Source organism: Schistocerca serialis, chromosome 6, assembly GCF_023864345.2.
Source record: "Schistocerca serialis cubense isolate TAMUIC-IGC-003099 chromosome 6, iqSchSeri2.2, whole genome shotgun sequence".
Classification (NCBI taxonomy): domain Eukaryota; kingdom Metazoa; phylum Arthropoda; class Insecta; order Orthoptera; family Acrididae; genus Schistocerca; species Schistocerca serialis.
The window spans coordinates 367,834,369-367,848,215 of NC_064643.1; the positions used below are offsets into that span (position 1 = coordinate 367,834,369).

The 13,847-nt window shown below is 41.2% G+C and overlaps 1 protein-coding gene across 2 annotated transcripts in view; it reads right to left on the reverse strand.

Moving 5' to 3' along the window:
• Nucleotides 1-13,847, reverse strand: part of LOC126484299 (E3 ubiquitin-protein ligase LNX-like) — a 668,372-nt gene that overhangs the window by 38,221 nt on the left and 616,304 nt on the right. The window contains exon 1 of one of the 2 annotated variants that reach the window (XM_050107731.1): nt 12,118-12,312. The exons of the other annotated variant lie outside the window; for it this stretch is intronic. Coding sequence (XP_049963688.1) covers nt 12,118-12,196 — 79 coding nt within the window. The 5' untranslated portion in view covers nt 12,197-12,312. Of the gene's footprint in view, nt 1-12,117; nt 12,313-13,847 lie in introns of those variants that run through there. 2 annotated transcript variants of the gene reach the window in all.

Here is a 13,847-nt window from a genome sequence, read left to right on the forward strand (position 1 = left end):
CTGTAACCTTACTAATGGAAGGTAAAGACACCGTATTCTTCCATTGCTGTGTACCATCCTTGTCCTTTGGCCTGCTGTACTTAGGTCTTACCACTCTATTAATTTCTTTGTTTGAGTACCCCAACGTAGTATTGGACGAAACGTTAGCAATAGAAGAATTCCATGGACCACGGCCATATAACCCGGAAGAATTATCAACAACTTTACTATAAATTTTTCCACCATTTCGATTCATGACCTCCTCATTAGTTACCCGATCTACCCGTCTAACCTTCATCATTATTCTGTAGCACAATTCAGTATCGTATTGTCTGTACTACTTTCCAACACCTAAATTCATATTCGATGTTAACAAATTTCTCTTTTTCAGAAACGCTTTCCTTGTTGTTGCCAGTATGCATTTTATATCCTCTCCACTTCAGCCATCGTCGCTTTTTTAGCTGTCCAGCTACTACTTTTAGTGTCTATTAGGTGGGTTATGCCGTCTACAGTCACATTTTCCTTGACTGCCGGAATTCCGTTTCCGTTGTTGGCTTAAATTTTCAGTCTTTTTGGATGCATTCTCTATTGCATGTTACGGTAGATAATCGGAGGCTGTCTATACAGGATGTAACGGGCATAGTGCACATAGTTTTATATATGGTTCCTTAATAGCACACATCAGTGTTCAAGTTGATTTTCTTCTGCACTGAACAGTCTTCCCACAAACGCATCACAAACTTTACGACCCAGCGTTTTATGCACAGCCGTAGCTGCACCACTAAGTGGACTATGCCTGTCAGTAGGTACTGTTTTGAGTCCATGCGCCACATTTCAACGCCTGACCTGCTGCTCAGGGAAAAACAAGCGTTAATGGCTTGCTGTTGCCACATACACTTGGATGTACTAACCTAAAAACCTGCTGCTACTAATAGCTATAACCATTAGTCTGCAAATGAAGTAAATACTAATTTAATGTTCTTCAATACACTATCCTCAGTCACCAACAGAAACGTCTGCACTTACATCCGTTACATCCAGTATAGCATAGAATAATATTTTTGAAGCTAATTTATTAGAGAGGGCTATTTATCAAATATATTTTTCATGTCTGCGTGGTGCAGGAGGAAGAAAAACAAACTTAACATGAAGTTCAGCGTAGAATTGGAGATGAGACGTAAAGTCAAGAAAGTTTTCCAGTCGGTAATAAATCTTTCCTGAGATGAGATGTAAAGCCGTTCTGAACCGAAGGTTGGATTGAACACTGCAGTGCTTTACTGGACATGATCACATTGGAAATGATATGCCTTTACTTTGTTCATACATTAGAACTGACTTACTCAATTTATAAGGGGACCTACAGTTTATAAGGCTTACGAACCAGGCCGAAACTTGGCAGTTCATATTTACAGTCTTTGCCAGTGGTGAGAAAAGCAATAATCCACAAAAAGTCCTAGGAACGACCGAGGATTCATGCATGAGCTTTTGTCGTCGTCTGATGCTTAGCCACTGGGCCTTATTGTTGTGGAGTTACATCCTTACAATAGTTTCTAATCGGAGATTTGCGTACAGACGTCGTTATCGTAACATGTCCCAGCCGACTAGCTCACAGAGTGATTAAATTAGCTCAAGTTGATTGCGTTAAACAGTCAAAACTAGATAAACTTTGGATTTGCGTCAGAGACTGTTTCGGAAAGTAGGTATTAAGTGAGGAGTGTAGGAATATATCACTACCTCCCACAGACAGCGTGAGGACAAGATCAGACTAACTGCAACGCTCATAGATGCAGTTAATCACTCATTCTTCCCACACTCCACATGCGAACGAAAAGGAAGAAATCCTAATATAAGATACAATGAGAAATATCTAGCAACACAACAGCAGCTTGCTCTGATAAAACTGCCCTGTTGGACAGGGCCTTACAAATTTCCACGTCTCACTGGTGATTGGCTTATGTTTCATGGTCGTAGCTCCACAACGGCGCATTTCAGAGCTGTGATTATCTAAATCTACATCTAAATGGCTACACTTAAGTGTCTGGCAAAAGGTTCATCGTACCACCTTCACACTAATTCTCTATTAACCACTCTCGAACAGCTCGCGGAAAAAACGAACACCTGCATCTTTCTGTATGAGCTCTGATTTCCCTTATTTTATTATGACGATCGTTCTTCCTTATGTTATGTCGGCGTCAACAAAATATTTTTTGCATTCGGAGGAGACAGTCGGTTATTGAAATTTCGCGAGAAAATTCCGCCGCAACGAGAAACGTTTTCGTTTTAAAGATTTCCACCCGAAATCCTGTATCATGTCTGTGATACTGTCTGCCCTATTTCCTCATAATACAAAACGTGCTGCCCTTCTTTGAACTTTTTCGGTGTACTCTGTTAATCCTATCTAGTAAGGATCGCACACCGCGCAGCAGTACTCCAAGACAGAACGAACAAGCGGAGAGTAGGCATTCTCATTAGTAAATCGGTTGCATCTTCTAAGTGTTCTCTCAATAAAACGCAGTCTTTGGTTCGCCTTCCTCACCATATTTTCTACGTGTTATTTCCAACACAAATTGTAATTCCTAGGTATTTATTTAAATTTACGGCCTTTAGATTTGACTGATTTATCGCGTAACCGAAGTTTAACGGATTCCTTTTAGCATTCATGGGGATGAACTCACACTTTTCATTATTTAGGGTCAACTGCCAATTTTCACACCTTACAGATACCTTATCTAAATCGTTTTGCAATTGATTTTGATCTACCGATGGCTTTATTAGACGACAAACGATATCATCTGCAAACAGCCTAAGACGGCTACTCAGATTGTCTCCTAAATCGTTTATATAGATAAGGAACAGCAGTGGGCCTGTAACACTACCTTGGAGAACGCCAGAAATCACTTCTGTTTTACTCTACGAGTTTCCGTCAATTACTACGAACTGTGACCTGACAGGAAATGACGAATCCATTCGCCTAAGTGAGACGACATTCCATAAGCAGGCACTGTGATTAAAAGTTGCCTAATAGGAACGGTGTGAAAAACCTTCTGGTTATCTAGAGTTACGGAAGCAACTTGAAATCCCTTGACGACAGTACTCAACACTTCGTGCGAGTAGAGCTAGCTGATTTTCACAAGAACGATGCTTTCTAAATCTGTACTGACTTTGTGTCAATAGACCGTTCGTGGCCGAGCAGTTCTACGTGCTTCAGTCTGGAACTGCGCGACCGCTACGGCCGCAGGTTCGAATCCTGCCTCGGGCATGGATGTGTGTGATGTCCTTAGAATAGTTAGGTTTTAGTAGTTCTAAGTTCTAGGGGACTGATGACCTCAGATGTTAAGTCCCATAGTCTCAAGAGCCATTTGAACCATTTGATAGATCGTTCTCTTCGAGGTAATTCATAATGCTCGAACACAATTATGTGTTCCAAAATCCTGCTGTATATCGACGTTAATGATATGGACGTGTAATTAAATGGATTACTCCCATTACCTTTCTTGACTATTGATGTGGCCTGTGTAACTTTAAAATCTTTGGATACGGATCTTTTGTCGAGTGAGTAGCCGTATACGATTGTTCAGTAAGGAGCTATTGCATCAGCATACTCTGAAAGGACCCTAATCGGAATACAACGTGGACCAAAAGACTAGCTTTTATTGAGTGATTATCTGGACAATTTTACTTGTTCGACATCCCCTTCTCTGTTGTGGTATTTCCTGTATCACAATCATGTTGTAAAATGATTCAAGTACAAATAAGTTCTACCACTGTTGTTGCTTCTTCTGTTTCCTTTAAGCATTTATTGACTTTTACCTGCACGAAGCTCCTCATAAAGTCAGTACTTCTGATCCTACCAGGTCTGCTACATCCGTAAGTAGTTTGTTACGATGTCACCTCTGGGCTCTGAATACGTCATTTTACTTTCCCATTCAAACCGTATAGTTAGTTTCCATTCAGGTTTTGAACGTGTCTGTTACTGTTACAGTTGTAAGTACTTGATCATTTTGGTCATCACGTTAATAATTTCACTTTGTTTCATATGTCCTTATCCCAAACAAAACAGACGTCACCACTAACTTAATTAAATGATTTTACTTGTATTGGTGTTTTATTATCGTCAAATACCTGGTAATGAATTTTTGTCCCTGAAAGTCACTCAGTATCTCAGGCCTACTACGAAGAAAGGTCCCAGTTTAACGTATCGTCGACGTCGAGATCATTACAGACGAATCATTAACTCAGTTTGTGGAAGATGGGAAGCGAATGCAGTCCCGGCATTCACCCGAGGCGATAAGATAAGGTACTAGAAACCTATATCAGGATGCTCGCATGAATGCTGCTCCTCCCAAATGCAAGTTCAGTGTCTTAACATCTGAGCTAGCTCGCAGTTCAGTATCTACATGTTTTGGAAAAGACTCCTCGCTTGTTCGCAGGAGGCACCAGCTAATAATAGTATTTTTATTTTAAAAGGCACATACCTGAACATTAGATTTGCAACTGCTATATCACTGGTGTACATTTATTGTGATGTAGCTTTTGATAATTTTGTTACAGTGCAGCTTGTACAACGATGAACACTTGCATAAAATCAGAGCTCTACGTACGTCGGTGTAAAATTCCGTCAAGCTGTAGAACACAGAAGCACCGTTTGTTTCTCTTAGAGTGAAAAAATGCTCTTACCCGCGGCTGTTTGACACAGACGTGCGACTTGATTTACTGCCTGTCAAACAAAACAGCGCTTTGTAAATTTTTTGAAGCGAGTAGCTTTTGTTGACACTGAGAATAAGGAAGAGTTTTTCGGTGAGTTCTTTCAGTGTCTTGTCTTGCTGCCGATCCGTGTAGAGTGGTCTACGACCAGGATCACATATTTAAGTTTCAATACTATATTAATGTCATCCACACGTGAAAACTATGAATACCTCCTAGAGCAGTGTTCCCAACCTTTCAGCATTTTGTTCAGTTTGACACTAAAAATAGGAATATATATATATTTTTATTCAAGGTGACAATAGATACAATCATCTTGGTGAGGTTAGAAGCTTCTGTTGCCGGATTTTTCGTGTCTGCAAATTCCGTCCTGTGCAACTTTTTTATCTTTTTGAACTACACATGTTTTTACATCCATGTGTTACATTCCATCCGTTTCGTTATTTACTTCTGTTCGATATAGTTGAAACTTTTTTGTTTTTCTATTTTAGGCCTAAAACTATAACATAAACACTTATTTTGCAGTGATTCTTCACCTTAAGCTGCATTAATTTGAGGTTTGAATGTACAAGGTGACATCTTGTTAGGTATTTTATGGTTTTGACAGCACGCCATCTGCGAAACAGCATGAGAAAAGTTTCTTTGTCAAAAACGTAACTTTATTCTGTAAATCCAGCACTTAATTGTCAGTACTGGCCTGGCAGACAGTCTATTGTAGACAAAAAGGAACAAAAATAATATAAATGAATGCAGTGCTATGACAGGACATTACTGAAATTTGTTCAGAAATGCTGATGCTGTAAACAATGAATGTGTCGAGACATGTGAAAATTTATACCAGACTAAGATCGAGCCTGGATCTCCCGTTTGTCACGAGAAACATTCACCAAAATGAGTATTTACGTAATCTGTATGCTCCGGGCCTATAATTACTGACATTTTAAGTTTTTGTGTTTGCTCCTTTAAACAGTTGGTATTTCTTATCATTTGGCGACATACTACTCAATACGAAACACAAAAAATCATTTTATCACTTCCAAATGAATCTTCTTCTTCTTATTTATCCTCGCAATGTTTGATGTACGATACGCTGTGTTAATTGTATTTTTTCATCTCTTATCGTCACACAGGTTTCACTCGATATAATACTAGATATAGCCGCGATTGTAATATTCAGGTATGATGGTTTTGCATGGCGAGCAAGCTGTTTTTGATCAAACAAGCAAAATGGGGTAGGAAAATAAGAATTTAGACGTCTGAATTTGTACGTGAGAGTGAAACGCGTGGAAGTAGTGCACTTAACATTGAATTGCAGTTCCAGTCTTCATTATAATTATTCCAAGGCTGTACTCATACACCAGTAGACCCTTTTCGTTGGGTTTTCGTGACAGCCGAGAAAGAATCTTAAAAGCAGAATAGTAGTAGTTGGCGAGCAACTTAACATTATGGTTAATGACAAGTGGGGGCATGTACGTTACTAACTGTTTCGCATTTCAATAGCTGCTATGTCTCAAACACTTCCTGATTTTTCAGTGACATGTGCGAAGTATGTCTAACGAAGATAGTAAAGTATGCTTAATGAACTGTGAAATACGCATACAACATAGGCTGCTTGACAGATTCTTCTCTATAGATTGTTAGAGAGTGGGCAGCGTTAGCGACGGAAAATGATTTTTATTTATTCGGCTATTACATCAGAAACTTCTAAAATAACAGATACATCAGCCATGGAATTAAAGCTATCATGAACTTAATTTACGAGAAAGATCAGGTCTTTCCTATAATTTTAATTAGCATAATATGCGCAGACTCGTACTTGCTTACTTTGTGGAAATTTATTGCGTTGTTCTTTTTTTTTTAACAAAAAGAAATATAAAACTTTAGCTTATTCACCTCGTTTCCGCCAGCTGGACACATCCAATTAATTTATGGTCTTTCTCACGACCCCAGTTAGACCTTCGTGTGCTTCGGCAATTTTCTATTAATTACATTTCTTCTTCTTCGGTAGTTTTGTTGTGGATCTCTTGGAGTCTACAGGCCCTATGATGTTTATATTCTTCTATCAGCAACATTACTTTCTCTTCGATCCACTTCATCAGTCACGAAACACGTCAACAACGAAAGTAGTTGTCGTCCAAAGCAGCAGGCGCTCACTGTGTTACTAGAGCCGAATCAGAGAGGACGCGAACTTGGTTCCTTAAAAGACCGGCAACCAGCGGAACACAAGCGAGTACCCGCAAATATCGAAGAATAACGCCGAATCCTGTTCGCTAGCGCTTGCGTACCGTTTAGAACTCAAGTTCGCAACGCTCATTCGCTTGTGTTCGCTCCGGTGTAAACCAGGATGTGATCAGTGGTATCCAATGACATGAACATGTGTCAACCGGTATTCGAAACAATTTTTCGCTGGGTGTCCCAGTCTCTGTCAACGAATTTTTCTTAAAATGTGCAAAATTCATTCAATATTTTATTCCAGTTTATTGCGAAAATTACTTTTCAGGGCGCTGTTAACAGATTCTTTGTTTTATAATAAATAATGAATCATACATGAAAAATGTTCTGTAACATTGTTTTGGGCATCGGCTACGTAGGACATATGCTAGACTTGAGAGACCTCCCGCATCAAACGCTGACTGGGAATATCCTGTGCAGCGACGAGAATTTCAATAGTCGGCAGGTTGATAGAAACCATTCCGTCAGTGGTTGCATGCCTACTTAGTAAAACATCCCCACCCTCGACTCCGTGCGACTCATCGCCTGCCGCATGCGGGTCTTGCACCTGTCCTAATGCACTGTGGTGTGCTTCAGCCCGAATTAATGGAGCACTCTGTTAGCCCTCGTGCCGGAGCTGACGTGCCGAATAAAGACTGAATTTTTATGCTATTGCGAGCATTGCCAGAGTATTCCGAATTGTGAATTGTGTGCCCTCGTATTTTGCAAAATTGAAACTGTAAACGTAATATGAGCTTTTCTTAAGAATCTTTTGGCGCTTCTGTAGGTCTGAGCCCAGTTGGTGTAGCAGTCAGGAACGTTTCTAAAGTAACTCCTGTGTACGTATTTAGGCCACCACGATTCCATTTCGAAAAAAATTGAACTAGAAGATTATCGCTTAGGATCAGTTCCGGAAATTTTAGTCCTACGTATCATCTTGATGTCTAATTCCGTTGCGAACCGTGTGCACCACGACCGTATTATTGCCAATATATTTCGGATAAATAGCTGATCGGTCGTAAAAACTGAAATCCTTTATTTTACAGATCGATTTCGGTCACTGTGTGACCATCTTCAGTTCACACTATTCGAACCTTGTAGGCCCATATCATAATAACACAACATTTTCCATTAGGTGTACAATGCACTGTGATGATTATCTCCAACAGATATCTTCACTTTTACTGCATACAATAATTTTGAAATTACAGAAGAACCATCTTGTGACCTCAGCAGCTACCAATCCAATATTGTTATTATGATATGCGCCTACGAGGTACGAATAGTTTGCACTGGATATGGTCACACAGTGACAGAAATCGATCCGTAAAATAAGGATTTCAATCTTTACGACAGATGCTGCCATTTGTCCAAACTACAGGGTGAGACACTAACTATTGCCACCAAGAATAACTCCGAAAGTATGATAGGAGCTGAAAAGTTCATGGGACAAACGTTGCATGGGGCAACGGGGGCCATAACATGACGTTGGTTTTTTTGTGCGGTCGCTTCAGAGATATGAAAGCCAGCTTTGTTTTTTTTTTGTTTTTTTTTTTTTTAATGGGATGCTATAGTTTGGCACTTATATTCTGGTAGCGGCTATCGAGACGGATCAAATAATGTGTAACAGTAAGGTCTTTGAAGGTCAACGAAGGTCACAAAGGTGGCATGAACGTCCATCTACAGAAGGTGTTCGAAGTGATGATCATTGGTATCAATGCAGTGCTGCAATCTTCTTATCATGGATTGAGTGGTACTCCTTATCACATCGGCACTTATCGAAGCACATTCTCTGACAATTTTCTCTCGTATGTCGTGCAAATAGTAAACATTCGCCGACTACGGTGTATCCATCTAACATGCCAGCCTAGAGGCTGCAATTACCTCTCCGAAACACACTGCACAATCTGCATTTGGTAAAGTTAGACGGGTAGTCTTCTACGAATCTTTGGCTCTTTCCTGCAATTAATGACGCACTGTAATTGCTCGAGATAGACTCTCAGTCTCAGAATGCTTTGTGTTAAATACACGAACATCTACTAATGCTTGAGAATTAACACGAAATCCGATAATTGTGGAAGAGGTATCGTGGCATATGCGATGAACTTGGTTGAAGGAAAGGACTGTGTAGTGCAGCAGAGCCTAAATAGTTGTTTTCAAATCTGAAACCGCTACAGTAATTACCAATATCCAATAGAAGTTCACATGCTTTCATACCTTTCCACAGTAGCAGTCCACTGTCAAAATCTAAATAGCCACATTTGCTACACAAATTCCGCGGTGCTTTTTGCCACTTGTTGCCTTGAGCGTAGCACATAGTTTGAGAAGTATGAGATTTTACCTTATGACAGACGTAGGACGTGTCACTCGGTAGCTAACTTACCTCAGCCGAGATAACGCCGTTACGCCTTCGTTCCCAAGTTGCATCTTACTACAAACCAAATGGCGCTTTCTGTGCGCAGGCTACCATAAAAATAACCAACTAACTATTCAGCAATTCGAGTTAATTTGTACTCAGTCAGACTCGCTACTTCTCCTTGAAAGAACGCCTTAGTCGAACTCACAAGACGGACCACGGTGCTTTCGAGTCGCCACAATGGAAAAAGCCTTGGTGACGGCCAGAATCCTCCGTGGAGCTGTAGGACACCCTGCCCTCTCAGCTACGGACGTAGCGCAATAGACTGTATGAAATAGAAATAATCATATGCAGTTACGTGACGTGTGGCGACATGTTTCCATTCAAAACGTCATCAAGCAGGCAATTGACAAGTATTTATAATAGCGTGTTGTTGTCGAAACATAAGAAAACCCAGACTGTGGATCGCCGAAATAAATCCAAGATGCACCACAGTTGTGGAAAGAGAATTGTCCGACAAAAGTCAGCTCCATGACTGTTTTAACACAGCATTCTTCAACACAAGTCACGGCAACAGTACCACTGTACATTTAAGGTAAATATCGTTGTATTGTCGTAAAAGTCAGCAAAGTTTCTGCAAGTTATGAGTGGCAACGTTTATTGAGCCAGGTGACCACTGATCATAGTAGTGAGAGACAAAAATAGCGAATCTATCCTTCGTATGTTACGCGTCTGAGTGCGCGTGACCTTGATTCGGACTTAGAAATTTTTCAGCGTGCCTTATATTTACTTGACCCGTGTTGCTCGAAAACTCACTTCCGGTCTGTGTTAACCTTATGGAGATTACGGGACTGATAACGAATAACTCCGGAATATTAACTTCCGGTTTTTAATGAGCTCTGATAAAGAGAGGTATGCACCCATCATGTATTTTACAGTATAAAAGATTACAGACATCTTCAAGCCGCACTTTATTGATGCTGATTACTTATACAACATACATGATCGGTTACGGTATACAAATTCTATCATCTGAGTATCTGGGAAAGCAGTCAGATCTATATCGATTCAATGACTAAGGACGTATTCAGTTAAAATGATATGCGTAGATGTCATCAGTTTCTCAGATACAACTGATAATGAAATGTGTATTCCGGAATCGATCATGAATGTTGTATCAATAATCAACGTCAATAAAGAACAGCCTGAAGAAGTCTGTAATCTTTCACACAACAAAAGCTGGTATTTTAGGCTTACCATTACGGAAGTTTTAGAATACGTATCTTTGAAATATTCGTTTATTGCTGTAAACTAGTTTCCGAACCTTTCCAAGCACATTATTTCCATATTATAATCCTGGGTACTGACTCTATGGCAAGAAGATAAATAAAAGGACTTTAATCCTTTCACTACCATCAGAATATATGCGTCCCGCCGTAGATTATCGGACAACCAGTGGCAATTTGCTACATGTTATTGCTATGTATCAATGTCCCACTGCTAATGGAAAGCCCGCAAATGGTTGGTAGAATTCCGATAATTACAGCTTGCACTTGTAGGGAGGGTATGCTGTCCCGAGGTTTCATTGTTAACCCTCTCCTCTGCGTAATGCCGCATCGAATTAGTTCGCGCCTGCAGATAGGCAGCTCAATGAACAGCTGTGCAAAGCGGGCTCTATCGCGCCTTCACGACCACTTCGCGTCAATGAATTGCACGCACGTACTAATGTAATGTTTGCTGCGTCACAAAAAGTGCCCATACGGAGTATCTGTTATGTGACTTTGAAACTTTGAGAGGTGCTCTAGGCATAGACGTGTCTCTGTTTTCCGTACGTCTTTTAGTTTTTGCGCAATCGGGTACCCCACGGCTTTCTTATCAGTAACCCTGTATGTCCCATCCCTCCTCGCTTCGGAAAACGAAACGGCAAGAAATATTTTTTTCATACAGTTACATCTACGCTATTAATTAAAATAACCAAAAATTAATGATTTTCATTGTAAAAAATTGTACTGAAAGGGTTAATTTACCGCTATGAATAATGGTTATTCGACGAGTCGTATCGAAATGAATTCTATTACTTATTACGACAGTAAAGGCGATTTTGTAATTGGCATCCACCTTGCAGCTTCCACTGTAGTTGCCACTTAGCCACAGATCACTAACTTTTTCACTATGAATATGAATATATAATGACTGATTACGATAAAGCTGCCAGCATCCAGCATGTGCTGTACAACTGGTTCACGTTATAAATGCCTTCACTCAAAGATATGACATACTACGTCCAGACAAATATCTGTTTTTTCGTGCATCTCATACAATCGGTGTGCAGCCAAGCGCTTTGATTATTTTGTTCATAGTTGTTATTTTTCAGCAAGTGCCGTATATGTTTCAGAATAAAATTCAGTCTTCTGTAGTACAGATATTATCATTTCGATTCACCGGTTTCGACAAATTAATTTGTCATCTTCAGAAAATTAGTGTTGGTTTAGCAATTGTCAGTATTTGCTTCACATAAGCATAATGGCATATTTCGAAAACTGTACATATTGTACGTGATTGTATGTGATTTCGAAAAATGTACATATTGTATATGACTATTGTAAACACAGATTGATATATTGACAGTTTACAGTAGATGAAGCCGGTAAAGCGAAATAAAAATATCTGTGCACCTGACGACAGAATTTTATTCTAAAATAAAAACTTTGTTCTAAACTGGTGTTAACACGAATGTAGAAAAATAAAAAAAGTTAACTGGTTGCAGTTTTCTGTATATTTATAAAGCTGATATAGTTATTGATTGTCAACTGCAATTCAGGTAATGATAAAGTGTTAGCACTATCGTGTTGCAGTATCTCACTCACCTTGTCGAAATATCGACGCGTTTGAGAGGCAACTGTCTTCATATCCTTGGTGCACATGGCAGTGGAACGCAGCACTCATCCTCCACCAACAGAAGAGTTTCACACCCCACAGTGAGAGCACTCGCTTTCGGCCGCGGCTACTACGCGTGTACACTGGCGGGCGAGCGGACAGCTGACAAGCGTCACTCGCTCTCAAAAGCCGGCGCGCTACTGGAGCCGCCTCCGCCGCCGCCTGCCGGTGCCTCTGAAGGCCCACCAGGTGACGTCAGGGGCTGCGTCACGCCTGTTGCCCCTACCTCGCGCTCATTGAGCTGACTAGCGCTATTTTTACATAAGAGCTGCCGACTTCCCGCGCGGCGCGCTTCCGCGGCACGTAATGCGCGACGGCTTCTACGAGGAATCGCACGTCACAGCCGCCGGATGGATGTGACCGCAGGAAGTCTCCGGACTTCTTTCTCCCAGGCCCATTCATCACGTACACATCCAGATCACATCGTAGAGGTCCCCGAAGCCGCGATAAAATGAGGAAGTAGACGACTCTTCCTACGTACGATTGTCCAAGAGATACACTGTGTGATCAAAAGTATCCGGACACCCCCACAAACATACGTTTTTCATATTAGATGCATTGTTCTGCTACCTACTGCCAGGTACTCCATATCAGCGACCTCAGTAGTCACTGGACATCGTGAGAGAGCAGAATGGGGCGACCCGCGGAACTCCCGGGCTTCGAACGTGGTCAGGTCATTGTCACTTGTGTCATACGTCTGTACGCGAGATTTCCACACTCCTAAACATCCCTAGGTCCACTGTTTCCGATGTGATAGTGAAGTGGAAACGTGAGGGGACACGTACAACACAAAAGCGTACAGGCCAACCTGACAGAGACCGTCGACAGCCGGCCCTTGTGGCCGAGCGGTTCTAGGCGCTTCAGTCTGGGACCGCGCGACCGCTACGGTCGCAGGTTCGAATCCTACCTCGGGCATGGATGTGTGTGATGTCCTTAGGTTAGTTAGGTTTAAGTAGTTCTAAGTTCTAGGGGAGATGACCTCAGAAGTCAAGTCTCATAATGCTCAGAGCCATTTGAACCATTCAACCATGGCCACAACTTCCTTGTGCTAAAGACACACATGTAACCCTGTAACAGGTTCTGTCCTATTCAACTTCAGCTTAGTTTTAAATTTTTTTATTAAATTATTAGTCATTCCGGGCGTAAGAATACAGCTCGTACTATATTGGAACTGGGTGCAGTGCCACAGTCAGGATGGGAAGAGATATTTCCCATGCTACGAGCGTGTGGAGCGTCAGGTGACAGCGTAGCTGCGTGTGCGTGAGTGTGTGCTCGCGTGTGTAGGACTGCATACAGAACTCGGCGAGGAAAGAGCAGCGTCTGGGAATCCCAGTGTCAACTTGGCGCTCTTCCTTGACAGCACTTCTCCATGCGCTAGCAAAAAGCGTGTATGCGTTAATGCCGTCAAATACGTAACTGCAAGCTTGACAGTAGGGAGTATGTGTGAGGATTTTGTGTAAGCATGCTCAAATACCACTCGTCTCCACAAACTACGTGCATTAATTTGTTCGTTTGACTAGCTCTGCCGTTGTGTTGGAGAAGAGAAAACACGGAAGATAAAACCGTAGTGTGTTGTACAGAGACTTATTCTCATTATTAAGTTAATTGTTCGCTTGGGGTATATGCGTACGACTTGAGACTGGCACTAGTATTGCGGTTT